The sequence below is a fragment of the Bos indicus x Bos taurus genome, chromosome 22, assembly GCF_003369695.1.
Source record: "Bos indicus x Bos taurus breed Angus x Brahman F1 hybrid chromosome 22, Bos_hybrid_MaternalHap_v2.0, whole genome shotgun sequence".
Classification (NCBI taxonomy): domain Eukaryota; kingdom Metazoa; phylum Chordata; class Mammalia; order Artiodactyla; family Bovidae; genus Bos; species Bos indicus x Bos taurus.
Genome location: NC_040097.1, coordinates 8,526,419 through 8,540,774, shown reverse-complemented (window position 1 = coordinate 8,540,774; position 14,356 = coordinate 8,526,419). Strand labels below are relative to the sequence as shown.

The following is a 14,356-nucleotide window of genomic DNA, read 5'->3' as shown; positions in this document are numbered from 1 at the left end:
CGTGTTCACACCACCTCCTGAGGACACCATGTGTCCAGGGTGTGCTGCTGGGGGAACCCCAACCGAGACAGTGAGTGGGACAGTGAATGAATGACGAGAGTTAGGCTCCTGCCTGTTAGGTAAACCACTGTAAGAGAGTTGGGATGCCTGGAAGAGGGGAGTTGAGGGCACATACACTGGACGATGAGTTTGATACAGACATGCTAAACTGACCCAAGATCCTGAAAGAGCTGGGCGGATGTGGGATAGCCGCTTGGAGAGTTCAGCTGGAAGTCGGGAAGGCGAGTGAGGGCCGGCCTGCAGACGGAGGGCCAGGCGAAGCGCACGGCTGTGCATGGGCTCTCCTCTCTGTGGTTTTGCCTGGTGAGCCTCACCTGCTGAGGAGTGGGAGCAGATGAGCAGGGGGGTTTACCTGAGCAGATGGAAGGTCAAAGGAGAGAGAGGCGTGTGGGGCCGAGGGGGTTCAGATTCTGTGCAATCTGAAAGCCGTGGATCCTCTCCCCTAACAATGACGAGGTTATGATAGTAGAGACACTTCTGAGAAGAAATGTGAGTTGGTCAGGGTGCTTACAGAACTCCTGGGGCCATCCCAAGAGCCCTGATGGAGAACTCTGGTTCTGAAGTACATTCTTTGTTGCTCTGCTGAAATGGAGGCCTGGTGGGGTCTGGGTTTGGACTGGAGGGCCAGGGAGCAGTCCTGCTTGGAAACTGAAGCTTCAGTTGGGCCCCGGGTTGAGGGGTGGAGGAGGTGGTCTCTGCGGTCACAGCCTCGTGCCCACTGGGAACAGTCTGGCGGCTCTACCGGGCCAGCTGTCCCTGGGTGCCATGCCATGTCCTTCGCGGAGATGCTGGAGGGTGCTCACCCCAGTGTCGCTCTCCCTTTGGAGCTGCGAGCTGGGTCGAGTCGAGGAGCTCAGGTGGCGTCCGTTCTGTGCAGGTCCCTCTGCACCTCCTGACATCGTCTGCCAGGTCTGGTCTGTGCAGAAGGCTAAGCTGGTGAGGCTTCTATCCCCAGCGCCTGTCAGAAATGCACATTTCACCAAGGCTCAGGTGGTGCCTGGGGTGCTTTGTATGATCAGTATTTTGGCCTGTGCTTATGCTGGAGCACCACGTTGTTGCTGGTGGATGGCATGCTCTCCTCACACCCGCCCTTCAGAGTTCCTGACAGCCGCACAGGTGTCGGGACGTCCTCCCATCCCCAACCAGGCCCAGCTCCCTCCAGCCGGCACCTCACAGCACCCCATGGCTGCAGGCTGGCCTTCCCTGTCTCCGGGTAGATGATGGTCTAACTTTAGTGTTCCCTGGAGCGCTGCTTTGTAAGGTCGCCCTTCCCTCTGAGACAGTCAGGGCTTTTCTTCGTCACCTGGTTAAAACCCAGACAGTTCAGTCAGGCGTCATCCCGGCCCCCTCATTGCCCTATGATTTCCATTACTCCCATCAGGACACCCCTGTGCTGTCTGAGCTGCCCCTGCCCCCTCCTGCCCCCCGCCTCCTGACCACCCCTCCCGCCCCTCCACTACCCGCTCCTCACCGCCTCACCTCCCCTCCCACCCTCCCACTACCCCTCCCACCCTCCCACTACCCCTCCCACCTCACAGCCCCCACGCAGCTCCTCCCGGCCATAACCCTGCCGCGGCCAGTCCAGTCTTGTTTTGGGGCTGCTTCTCGACATGTCCACCGCTGGGAGTCGTTCCTTGCCTGTTATGTGTGTGTCACTTTGTCACTTAAGTGCATTTAAGGATATACGGCAGGTTCTGGTGAGGGGAGTGTGGTGTTTCAGTGAGATCTGGGTAGGAATCCTCACATCCTGCTCAAGTCCGGAGACCTGGAGTCACTTTGCGTCTCATAGGAGAGTCGTGCTGGCCAGTGAGAGGACACGCCACACCTGTGCTCGCTTACATGTCCATGGACACTTAGTCTCTGCTTGCACTGTGTGTGTGCACACGCGTCCTAGTGATGCTGCAGTGTGAACGTCATTATCCCCATGTCACGCTGAAGAAACTGAAATCCAGAGACGTCAAAGTTATTTCCAAGGCCACACACTTCGGAGAGCAGAGATTTAAGACTGGGTCTGCTGAGCTCAAAATCCACTGACCTGCAAGTGGCAAGACCAGGGTCAGCACGGTGGGTTCTGCCCTTGGGGAGCTTGTGGCCTCTTGGCAGGTCCTCAGGCGTTTGGCGTCAAGGGCTGGGTGATACAGGTCTTGTGCAGGCTTTGAGGGTCACTCTGTCTGTTGTGAACTCTCACCTCTCATTGTTGTGTGAAAGCAGAACAGTGTGGAATGGGGTGGCTGTGGCTCTGTTGCAGGAAAACTTTCTTTAGTAAAACAGGTGCCAGACTCAGTTAATGGCCTGTGGTCACTGTTCTGTTGAGAAATAGGTAGGAAAGTGGTTTATTCAGTGGTGAGAAGGCCCTTGTGAACGTCTTCATTATTTAAAAAAAAATTTTTTTGGTCACCCCACGCAGCATGTGGGATCTTAGTTCCCTGACCAGGGGTGGAATCCACACCCCTTGCGGTGGAAGGACAGAGTCTTTTTTTTTAATACTTATTTTGCTGTGCCAGGTCTGAATGGTGGCACGCGGGATCTTCCGTCTTTGTGGGTATGCAGGATCTTTACTTGTGGCATGTGGGATCCATTTCCTGACCAGGGATCCAGCCCGAGTCCCCGGCTGTGGAAGCTCAGAGTCTTAACCACTGGGCTGCCATGGGAGTCCCTGGGCGTCTTCGTGTTTGAAGGGCTGTACGGTGTTGCCCATACTGGGTGCTCAGCCAGTCCTTGCCCAGGACCGGCCGTGCTTCTCCCTCTTGTGCTGAGCTATCTCGCTGGTGGTGGTTCAGTCACTCAGCCGTGTCCGACTCTTTGCAACCCCATGGACTGTAGCCCGCCTGGCTCCTCTGTCCATGGGACTTTCCCAGCATGAGTACTGACCTTTCTACCATCCCCCATCTCTTCCGCAGTACGTGGGGGCCCCGGTGGCTTATATCCAGCAGATATTTGTGAAATCTTCCGTGTCTCCCTGGCACAAGAACCTCCTAGCAGTAGATGTGTTCCGCTCACCTCTGTCGAGGGCATTCCAGCTGGTGGAGGAGATTCGGAACCACGTGCTGAAAGACAGGTATCCATGCCAGGCCCCAGCCTCCCCGACCCAGCTCCACACCTAAGGTGGGGCACAGCCCTCAGCATAAATCTACCGAGCTGGCTAGCTCTGCGAGACTAAGAGGGTGGGTGAGCTCGCTTCGCCTTTCTCAGGGGCGAAAGTCCACACAGCTGCTGGGTCCACTGCAGCTGTGTTCCCCTCAGACCTGTGCCGAGAGCCCTGAGCGTCGTCCCCAGGCCTCACACAGACAGATCCACTGGGCTGACCCTGGGACAGGCTCTCCGAGACCCGGTTGACTGGTGGCCCTGAGGGCTCACTGCCCAGAGCTTGTGAGATGCGAGTGTGATGGTGGCCAAGCTGACGAGAAGCCAGCTGTGCCCAGAGGTCCCCTCCTGGAGTCCCAGCCCACCAGTGCTTCTCTGGGGCGTGCTGCCCTGCAGGCTGCCTCAGTGCTAGTTGAGGTTAGCTGAGGGCTTGGGCCACACACAGCCCCTGGTTTTCATCCTGCCTCCTCTGCCTGCCGAACTGCAGGGGTTCTAGTGAGGGAGCTGTGCTCACTCCCAAGCACGCCTCTCCTCGGAGGGGCTGGGCTTTGGGGCTCCACGTGCACTTGGAAGGTCAGGCTGCCTCCCCATGTGGTGGCTGAGCCCCTGGAAGAACTTCCCCGGCTGCCCTTGTCCTCGGCCCTTTGAGACACCAGGCACCTGGGAGCTTCACGCGCGGGGCTGTGTGGGGCCGGCAGACTCGGCAGCACCTCGTCCTGTCCCCCGCACAGCTCCGGGACCAGGAGCCTGGAGGACGTGTGCCTGCAGGTGACTGACCTGCTGCCAGGCCTCAGGAAGCTCCGCAACCTCCTGCCCGAGCATGGATGCCTGCTGCTCTCCCCCGGGAACTTCTGGCAGAATGACAGGGAGCGCTTCCACGCAGATCCCGACATCATCAGGACCATCCACCAGCACGAGCCCAAAACCCTGCAGACCTCGGCCACACTCAAAGGTGCCCGGGCAGTCCCTTGAGAGCCATCGGGGGCCTGTCAGTCACCACATCCTCTTTGGAGGCTGCTCTGGCAGATCTGGGGTTGCCCTGAGTTTCTCAGGGTTGGGTAGAAAGGGGTCCTTGGTATCCCTACGTAGCTGCCGGTCCTTTGTCAGCACCTGTTGCCCTCTGTCTGCAGACCTGCTGTTTGGCGTCCCTGGGAAGTACAGCGGGGTGAGCCTGTACACCAGGAAGCGGCTGGTCTCATACACCATCACCCTGGTCTTCCAGCACTACCACGCCAAGTAAGGCTGGCCTGCGGCACAGCAGGCAGCTTTTCCATTTGGAGTGTCCACAGTGCCCCCGGGAGCTTGGAGTTCTCAGGCCTTCTGCTGAAATGTTCATGTCCCTCAGGGTGCTGTCTGCTCACGCTTGAGGGGGGCCACCTGACAGCTGACTAAGAACAATGGGGAAGGCAGGCCTGGCAAGCTCAGGGTCCTGGTGCCCCCATGGTCTCTCTGGAGCCTCGGGTGGGGGTCCCAAGCTGGTGACTGCCAAGCCCCATGTGACTTGGGAGAGCGCAGCAGACAGTTCTCCAAGGGGCGAGGGCACGGAGGGGGCCCCCGATGGGCTGTTCTAGGCCTGTGGCAGTCAGAGCGCAGTGATAGGTTGGGAGTGGGGTCCTCAGGGGCGTTCTGAGACAGCTGGGCCAACCCCCTCAAGACTGGAGGGAAGGTTAGACACCGCGAGGAGGGAATCCCCAGCCGACCTTCCTTCAGGGATTGCCTTTGTCCCCCGGACAGAGAGGGACAGGCCATCTCCCACCCCCCACCCAGGTTCCTGGGCAGCCTGCGGGCCCGCCTGATGCTCCTGCACCCCAGCCCCAACTGCAGCCTCAGAGCAGAGAGCCTGGTCCATGTGCACTTCAAGGAGGAGATTGGCATCGCTGAGCTCATCCCCCTGGTGACCACCTACATCATCCTGTTCGCCTACATCTACTTCTCCACACGTAGGTCCACAGCACAGAGGCCAGGGCTTTCTCCCAGCTAATTGGGGCGTTTCCAGATCCCTCCTTCCCTGCCTCTTCAGGGGCCCAGGCAGAGATGTAGAATGTGCCAGCTGGTCACCGAAGCTGGGGCTTCATCCCCCAGCGGGGCCTGAGGGGCTTGGGTAGGTCCAGGGTTCCTCCCACTACTCACAGAGTCCCTTCCTGGGAAGGTTTTCAAGGACACTGTGCCCTGAGACTGGGAAGGGTACACATTCTCTGCGCAAACCAGGGCCTTCTCTTCCTCGAATGTCAGGCACACCCCCTCCCAGCTCCCAGGATACAGGGCCCAGTGAGCCAGGCTCTGGGGAGAGGCTGCCCTGATGTATTCTTTGCCCTCCAGGTAAGATCGACATGGTCAAGTCCAAGTGGGGCCTGGCTCTGGCTGCCGTCGTCACAGTGCTCAGCTCGCTGCTCATGTCTGTGGGGCTCTGCACACTCTTCGGCCTGACACCCACGCTCAATGGCGGGTAGGTCCCAGCAGGCTCCCCTGGGGGGCAGGGTGGGCCCGCAGGCCGGAGCATCATGCACCTCTGGGTGCTTGGCCTGCCCTGCCCTCGACACTTGCTGTTACCCTATATTTTCACATGGTAATTTTGACACTTAAGAGGTATGTGTTTTTTCTTTTTTGAGTTACCTGGCTTACGATCATACATATTTATATACAAACCATATGTATATTTACATATAATACATCCATAGGTGTGTGTATGTGTGTGTATATTCATGTGTATGTTTGTGTGTATATATGGGGTAAGTATTTATATGTGTGTATGTATGTGTTTACGCATATGTGTGGGAATGTATTGTGTGCGTCTGTGTGTCTGAGGGTGTATAGATGTGTGAATTGTTGTTGTTCGTTGCTGAGTTGTGTCTGACTCTGCGACCCCATGGACTGCAGCACGCCGGGTTTCCCTGTCCTTCACTGTCTCCCAGAGTTTGCTCAAACTCGTGTCCACTGAGTCGGTGATGCCATCCAACCATGTGTTTATATATTTTAAATACATGTGCACGTTGCTTCTCAACAGCTTAAGCCATAGATGAGTGTGACATAGAGACCGTACGTTTCGTCCTTTCTTAATATTAAAACATTTAAATTGCTTGGTAGGTCCCTTTGGAGTAAGCATTTTAAAAGATACAGGCCATAAGCACACTCTGATTTGTCACCTTCCCACCGTTTGCTTCCCTTCCGTTTCTCTCAGAAACATGGTCCTGCCCTGGACCCCGCCAGCCTGTTAGTGATCACGGCCGACTGGCCTGTGCCCTGCCTTGGCTTGTCAGGCTGCTCCCAGGAACAGCGATCTTGTGTTTCCTCTTCCTTCCCTTGCTTGTAGAACATTTGCTTCCTTTCCTAGACCTGATGATGCTAATCACCCCTCAACGATAGCTGTCTGCTCTGCCTCCTCAGAGCCCGCCCCCCCCCGCACCGCCCCCTAGCGGAGATCCCAGCGCCGTGCTCGGCTGGTGTTCCCTAGTCAGGGAGCGGGAGCCTGTGGTCTGAGAGAGCTGGGGGAGTTTTCTCTAGAAACGATTGCCCTTCTCTACACGCAGCTTCTCTTCAGAGGCGAGTAGGGCTTCAGGCTGGCCTCATCCCCTTCCATTTAGTCCTGATGGCCTGGCCTGGCGTGCTGTGGTAGGGGCTCCTCTGGCTGATGGTGTGGTGTGGGAAGGGCCGGGGAGCTGTGCTCTGGCAGCTGGGCAGTGGGGGCCTCTTCCCACGGTGCTGGACAGATGGAGAGCAGGATGGTGGCTGGCTCCTCGGCACGACTTGGAAGCCAGCCTGAAAGCTGCGAGCCATGTAGACAAAGGCCTCCTGGAGGGTGGGGTTCCAGTCCTGTGATGTGGGAGTTGCTTGGCAGCCCCCACTGTGGGCCAGACCCCGCAGGGCCCCAGGAGCCAGGCCTGCTGAGGAGCAGCCGTGTGTTGGGGACCCCCTCAGCACCCTCCTCCCCCCACCCCGCTCTGTCCCCAGGGAGATCTTCCCCTACCTGGTGGTGGTCATCGGGCTGGAGAACGTGCTGGTGCTCACCAAGTCCGTCGTCTCCACCCCGGTGGACCTCGAGGTGAAGCTGCGCATTGCCCAAGGTAACAGGAGGGGAGTAGGGGGCATGGCGGCGGGGGTTGTGCTGCACCTCCTCCTGCCGAGGGAACGGGGAGCCCAGGAGCCTCCCTCGCCCCGGCCTCTACTAACACGCCCACTTGTTAGCGTGAGCCCTGTGCAGCCATGGAGCCCAGGGCCCTGTTTTGTCCAGGTCCACATGTCAGTAAGACCACAAACCGCCTCTGCTGCGGGCTCACGTGTTTGGCCCTTTGTCCGGCTGGCAGCTGGTCTTTTCTCTTCCTGCCCAACTCTATCACGTGAGGCCCAGACCCCTGGAGCGGGTCAGCTCAGAGACGCTGCCTCCACAGCTGCCAGGAAAGACCCGCGTGGCCTTAGTGGCAGGAGCTGGGGAGCTGGGTTCTGGGGAAAGTGGGGAAAGAGCCTGGGCCTGGAGGTCTGAACTCTCACATCTCCTCTTCCTCTTCCACCTCAGCCCGTATCTGTGGGAACAGGGCCGGGGCAGGCTGTTCCTTCACTCAGCAAAGCTTTGTGAGCCTGCGTGAGAGGCCAGGCCCTGCACTAGACATGGGGTTCCGAGGAGACCGGGGGAAACGGCCGCTGCCCACTAGGCGCTCAGAGCTTTAAATGTGCGACTGTGTGGTGGCCCGGGGCCCAGCAGGGGCTGAGGTAGGACACAGCCGGCTCTCCTGTCCCTCGAGCCCTCTGCCACATGTGAGGTTAGACATGCCGGTCTGGGTGGATGTGGCTCTCCTAGGTCTGCTCAAGTCAGCAACCCGCTTCTCCCTTCCTCAGATGGTCGGAGCTCTCCTCCGGACCTTCAGGCCCCACTTCCCTGTAAAGCTGTGCCCATAGCAGGGTCCTTAGGGTTGGAGCATTTGGTGGGCAGCTGTCTTGTGGGCCATGCAGTCGTCAGCCCACATGCAGTGGACAGAGGTTATGTGTTGCCGTATGGCCCCGTTGTCCCCTGCAGGCCTGAGCAGCGAGAGCTGGTCCATCATGAAGAACATGGCCACAGAGCTGGGCATCGTCCTCATTGGCTACTTCACCCTAGTGCCTGCCATCCAGGTGAGGCCTCCGGGTCTGCAGCTTGGGCCGCGTGGAGCCCATTACTGAGCCTCCCAGCTGTGCAGGGCACACCCTGCCTTGCTGCTGCCCTCTCCTGTGAGGTGGCCCCTCTACTGGCAGGCTGGCTGTCACTGTGCACAGAGAGGCCCTGGTGGAACTGGCCCAGGAGGAGGACTCAGTAAGCCGAGCTACAGCCTGGCAGTCTCAGACCCATGACCCCTCACCCATGACCACTCACTGCCGTCCCTCACTCAAGTGGCAGGAGAGGAAGCTGGCTGCCCGCAGCACAGTCCAGTCAGGCCCCGTTTCCCAGTTCTCAGGCAGAAAGTGGTGAGGCCCCCCTGCCTTTCAGGGCCTGAGCCCTGACCCGCCCCTGCACCCTCGAGACCCGTGGCCCGACCCTGGGAGAGCCACCAGCCATTGCTGAGCCCTGGGGCTGCGAGCAGGAAGCCCACTGTTGCTGCCTGGAAGTTTTGTGAAGGGAGTAAGGAGTTGTTGCCTCCTGTCCTTTCCCCACGACTGGCAGGCCAGCTGAGGTTTGGGAAGGAACCCAGGGCTCCCAGGCTCCCCACCCTACCCCACCAGAGGGCGTCTGCAGGACGCGGACGGTCTTGGGACATGAGGGCTGATGTGCCACTGTGCACTCCATTCTTCATTTTCCTCACATTTGAGTAGAAGCCATGGTGATGCACCAGAGGTCTCAACAAGGGCAGAGGAGGAAAACCTAAACCCGAGAAAACTGCATCTGTCCACAGAGCCTGGGGAGGAAAGAGACTCCCCTTTTCAGTTGCTGGGTAGAATTCATTCTCCCCGTGCTCTTCCTCTCCTTTCATTGGTCCAGTGTAGTCATTGGCCAGGAATAAGGAATTTCTGAGAGCCTCCAAACCAGGCCAGGCCTGGGCTCTTGGTAGGTGTTGGTCTCTGGTACATGAGCAGGGCTGGGGCCTCAGTTAGGGAGGGCTTTTGGAGTACTGCAGGCTGCTGGGGCATCAGTGCCAGGGGTCTCTGCTGCCCCTCATGGGGAGGGAGGGAGCTGCTGCTGCATCCTCCTTGGTGGCTCCTAGATGTCAAAGTTCCAGCATCTCTCCTCCCTGCTGTGCCTCGCAAGAAACTGCCCTCCAGCGTCCAGGGTGCCAGCTGTTTGGGGTGCAGTGGTCAGGGCCCATGAGGCTCCCATATGGGGCTGCGGCCGCAGCAGGCAGGGAACTGGTTCTCCAGTGCTGGGCCCTGAGGTCAGTGTCCTCTCATTGCCTTTTTTCCAGGAGTTCTGTCTTTTTGCCGTCGTGGGGCTGGTGTCTGACTTTTTCCTTCAGATGCTGTTTTTCACCACTGTCCTGTCCATTGACATTCGCCGGATGGAGGTAGGAGTGGGCTGAGCCCTGCCCTAACCACCTCCTCCTCAGCCCTGGCTGTGCTCAGGGGTCTCTGGGCAAGACAGGGCAGACCTAGGGCAGGGCCGCAGCCCCAAGTGGGAGCTTCTGGACCGCGGCTCCAGGCCCTGACCACTGCACCCCCAACAGCTGGCGGACCTGAACAAGCGGCTGCCCCCTGAGGCCTGCCTGCCCCCAGCCAAGCCGGTGGGGCGGCCAACACGCTTTGAGCGGCAGCCGACTGTGCGGCCATCCATGCCCCACACCATCACACTGCAGCCGTCCTCCTTCCGCAACCTGCGTCTCCCCAAGCGGCTGCGTGTCATCTACTTCCTGGCCCGAACCCGCCTGGCACAGCGCCTCATCATGGTACCTGCCACCCCCACCCGCAGGCCCGCACTCACAGTCCTCTTGCCGTTTGCATTTGTCTTGGGGGGGTGCTCCCCAGGCCCTTGTGGCCCCTGGAAGCCTAGCTTTGGGAAGCCTCCCCTTCTCCCCTTCTGCCCAGACCTTGTGGTTTCTGGGGTGAGAAGCCTGTCTCTGGAGAAGCAGCTGGTGTCATCAGGGAGAGGAGTCTGCCCAGAGTGACCAGGACAGATGCTCTGGGATGGAACCAGGTGGTTCCCCAAGTCAGGGTTCACTGTGCAGGCAGCAGGAAATGCTGGCTGGGCAGACGGAAGAAGGAGCAAGGTTGGCTGAAGTGAGAGGGGAGCGGGGCTGAGGCCCTCTGAGGACTGAGACCCGTGGTGTCCCTGGAGCAGGTCAGGCAGCTGGTCCCTGTGGCTATGCTGACCATGGGGGCCCAAGCTGAGGGAGCGGTTAGGGTGGGAAAGTTCTGTATCAAACCCAGGGTGCCTCTCTCTATTTCGGCCAGGAGTCTCAAACCCGAGCATGGAAAGGGAGCTTGGTCCGTCCAGGGGGGCAGTTGGTCTTAGTCATAGAGGACTTGAGGCAGAAGGGAAGGACAGGTGGCCTGTGTCCTCTCTCTACCCTCTGGCCTGCCGCTTTCCAGCGTGAGGGCCGAGTGTACAGCGGGTGAAGGCTGCCCCTTCCTCCCTGGGGTCCTGCTGAGCCCCCACTCCCTGCTGCAGGCTGGCACGGTGGTGTGGATCGGCATCCTTGTGTACACGGACCCAGCTGGGCTGCGCACCTACCTGGCCGCCCAGGTAACGGAGCAGAGCCCGCTGGGCGAGGGTGCCCTGGCTCCTCTGCCTGTGCCCAGTGGCGTGCTGCCTGCCAGCCACCCGGATCCTGCCTTTTCCATCTTCCCGCCGGATGCCTCCAAGTTACCCGAGAACCAGACGTTGCCAGGGGAGCCGCCTGAGCCCGGGGGTCTCGCCGAGGGCGTCCATGACAGCCCGGCCCCAGAGGTCACCTGGGGGCCCGAGGACGAGGAGCTCTGGAGGAAACTGTCCTTCCGCCACTGGCCCACGCTCTTCAGCTATTACAACATCACACTGGCCAAGAGGTGGGTGGGCTGAGCTGGGTCCCCCCTCCCACCTGGTCGTGTCAGCTCACTGCCCCCAGAGCACCCCTTCCCTCAGAAGGGAGACCCGTGGGTTTGAATTCTGAATTTTCTTTGAAATAAACACCCATCAGGTTGTGGGGTAGGAAGCAGTGCTCTCAGTAGCCACAACCTGAGTCCCTGGGCCCCGCTCTATGAGGTCATAGGTCGCTGTCAGCTACTTAGCCAAAATGAGATCCACACCTCACTTCCCCCCACTCTGCCAGAATTGGTGACAGAGGGACAGTGATTGCTAGGGTGGTGGAGTCTGTGACAGGGCAAGGTTGGGGTGCCAGAGCTGGAGCGGGGGAGCCTACTGCTGGGAAGACTGTCTTGGGAGGATGTTCTTGGAGCTTGGCAGAGCAGGCCGAGTCCCATGGGGAGAGTAGAGGGGGCCCTGGGCAGCAGCAGGCCCTCCGAGGGCGTCTCCGCTGAGGCTGAGCGCTGCCCGGCTCAGGTACGTCAGCCTGCTGCCTGTCATCCCCGTCACGCTCCGCCTGAACCCGCGGGAGGCTCTGGAGGGCCGGCACCCTCAGGATGGCCGCAGCGCCTGGCCCCCGCCCCGGCCCGGGCAGGGTGGGCTCTGGGAGGCCGGCCCCAAGGGGCCAGGCACGGCGCAGGCGCACAGAGACCTCACCCTGTACAAGTAAGGCCCATGAGTCGGGGGTGGGGCGGCCGGCGGGGTCGGGGGGTCGGGGCAGGTCTCACCAGGCTCTGCCCGATGCAGGGTGGCGGCGCTTGGCCTGGCCTCAGGCATCGTGCTTGTGCTGCTGCTGCTCTGCCTGTACCGTGTGCTCTGCCCGCGCAACTACGGGCAGCCCGGCGCGGGGCCCGGCCGGCGGCGGCGGGGGGAGCTGCCCTGCGACGATTATGGCTACGCGCCCCCCGAGACGGAGATTGTGCCCCTGGTGCTGCGCGGGCACCTCATGGTGAGTGGACGGGGCCGGGGGCGCGGGGGGCCGAGCCGCGCCGCCGCCAGTGCCCATGTGCATGCCGCGCTCCCGCAGGACATCGAGTGTCTGGCCAGCGACGGGATGCTACTGGTGAGCTGTTGCCTGGCAGGCCACGTGTGTGTATGGGACGCGCAGACCGGAGACTGCCTCACCCGCATCCCGCACCCGGGGTAGGTGCTCCGCCCTGCCCTGCCCTAGCCCCTCCTTCTCCCAGGCCCCGCCCTCTCCCTCACCCAGTCTCCCCGCCCCTAGCAGGCAGCGGCGGGACAGCGGTGTTGGTAGCGGGCTGGAGACTCAGGAGACCTGGGAACGGCTGTCGGACGGCGGGAAGGGTGGCCCGGAGGAGCCTGGGGACAGCCCTCCGCTGCGGCACCGGCCCCGGGGCCCTCCACCCCCTGCCCTCTTTGGGGACCAGCCAGACCTCACCTGCTTGATTGACACCAACTTTGCAGCGCGGCCACAGCTCCCCGAGCCGGTTCAGCCCGAGCCCCGGTACCGGGCGGGCCGCCGTGCTCAAGACTCCGCAGGCTACGACTTCAGCCGCCTGGTGCAGCGCGTGTACCAGGAGGGGGGCATGGCTCCCGTGCACACGCCAGCCCTGCGCCCACCCTCTCCCGGGCCCACGTTCCCCCTGGCCCCTGAGGACGAGGCTGGCTTTCCTCCCGAGAAGAGCTGCCCGTCCCTCGCCTGGGCCCCCAGCGCAGATGGCTCCATCTGGAGTCTGGAGTTGCAGGGCAGCCTCATCGTGGTGGGGCGGAGCAGTGGCCGGCTGGAGGTGGGCAGCGGGGGCTGGAGGGAGGCAGGGGGGTCGTGGGTGTTCCCAGTTACAGGTGCTCACAGCCTCTGGGCCCCCAGGTGTGGGACGCCATCGAGGGCACCCTGCGCTGCAGCAGTGAGGAAGTGTCATCAGGCATCACGGCCCTCGTTTTCCTGGACAAAAGGTGGGAGCGCTAGGAGGCCCGCCTCACCCCTAGACGCCCAGCTCTGCACACACTGAGGTCGAGCCCTGCTCCCCCTTCCCTGGTGTGACACAGCCCACACCTGTGAGTTGCAGGAAGTCTGCCTTGATGGGAGGTGACAACTCAAAAGGGTAAAGGTGGGGAGTGAAAGAAGGCCCTTCACCACTGACAGTCTTCCTCTCACCCTTTGAGGTCAGACTCGTCTAGGTAGCCGTCACTACTGACCCTTCTGGGTTTTCAGTTCCAGAAAAACGCATCTTTAGAACTACTGCCTTGTAAAAACTCGCCTTCCCCTTTGATGCTGTAGACTCTTCTTGCCTGCCTCTTCACCATGCCTTTTGGCCAGGTGTTCCCAGCACGCCATCACACCATCGCCTCCATGGTGGTGGTGGTGGGGGGAGGTCCCAGCTACTCAGACTGGGCCCCCGCACCTCTGGGCTGATAGACCCAGGGCTCACCCACCCAAGTGCCTCTGGTGACCGCCTCAGCTGCCCATCATGCTGGCTGGCTCTTCCTTCCAGGTCCCTGAGCGTGTGTGGCCCGGCATCTGAGCTAGAGCAGAGCCTTGTTTTCTGCGGTGGGGACACCCCTCGCCCTGAGTTGTCAGTTTCTGGTGGCTTTCTGCTTAGGTCTCAGCTGACATCCTACTGTGTAGCCTGGCCAAGTTCACTGGGTTCCCCCGAGCTTGGAACTCTCCCCCACTGGTGGGTTTTTTGACATTTTAGGGAAAGCCCACGTGTCTCAGCCTAGCTCTGCGTCCACGGCTCTGCCCTCTCCTTCCTCTGCCCCAGCTCTGCTGTGGACCATTCAGCTTTATGGGCTGAAAACTTGTGAACCCCACTCGCCCCAAGGCTTTGGGGCCACAGAGCACACACATCATCTCTGCCCATCAGCCTGTGCCTAGGAATGCCAGGCGGTGGAGAGAATCCTTATTTCCTTGTGGAAACAGGAAACGGAGCAGGCAGTGCCTGTGTTGGAGCTGCCTTTCTGTCATAGGGCAGCAGTGCCTTCTGCGGCTCCTCACAGCCCTGCCTCAGCTCCTCTCACCTCCACTGAAGCCTCTCCTATGGCTCCAGGCTGTGGAGGGGGACTCCCCTCCCCCAGACTTTTAAATTTCCAGTCTTACTCATGTTCCCCAGGTACCACTTTACACTATCATCAGCTCACTTACTCTTCACGACCACCCGCCCCCACAAGGCGCACACGGTTGTTCCCATTTTCACACATGAAGTATCTGAGGCACAGAGGGTGGCACTGGGGTTGCAGGGCCCTCCTGCTCTGCACCTGGTCCCAGCACCTGTGCTTCTGTCTGGGCTGAGGTCT

At 60.6% G+C, this 14,356-nt stretch overlaps 1 protein-coding gene across 7 annotated transcripts in view; it reads left to right on the top strand.

Moving 5' to 3' along the window:
- The window catches only part of SCAP (SREBF chaperone), a 99,149-nt gene that overhangs the window by 82,520 nt on the left and 2,273 nt on the right, over positions 1-14,356 (top strand). For 5 of the 7 annotated variants that reach the window (XM_027522657.1, XM_027522658.1, XM_027522662.1 and 2 more), the window contains 15 exons: positions 2,961-3,118; positions 3,876-4,096; positions 4,275-4,380; positions 4,912-5,084; positions 5,464-5,590; positions 7,093-7,205; positions 8,153-8,247; positions 9,510-9,608; positions 9,768-9,986; positions 10,709-11,085; positions 11,579-11,767; positions 11,849-12,050; positions 12,129-12,244; positions 12,327-12,849; positions 12,930-13,015. In XM_027522657.1, coding sequence (XP_027378458.1) covers positions 2,961-3,118; positions 3,876-4,096; positions 4,275-4,380; positions 4,912-5,084; positions 5,464-5,590; positions 7,093-7,205; positions 8,153-8,247; positions 9,510-9,608; positions 9,768-9,986; positions 10,709-11,085; positions 11,579-11,767; positions 11,849-12,050; positions 12,129-12,244; positions 12,327-12,849; positions 12,930-13,015 — 2,804 coding nt within the window. The remainder of the gene's footprint in view (positions 1-2,960; positions 3,119-3,875; positions 4,097-4,274; positions 4,381-4,911; positions 5,085-5,463; positions 5,591-7,092; positions 7,206-8,152; positions 8,248-9,509; positions 9,609-9,767; positions 9,987-10,708; positions 11,086-11,578; positions 11,768-11,848; positions 12,051-12,128; positions 12,245-12,326; positions 12,850-12,929; positions 13,016-14,356) is intronic. The other 2 variants (XM_027522659.1, XM_027522661.1) reach the window with 1 other exon arrangement.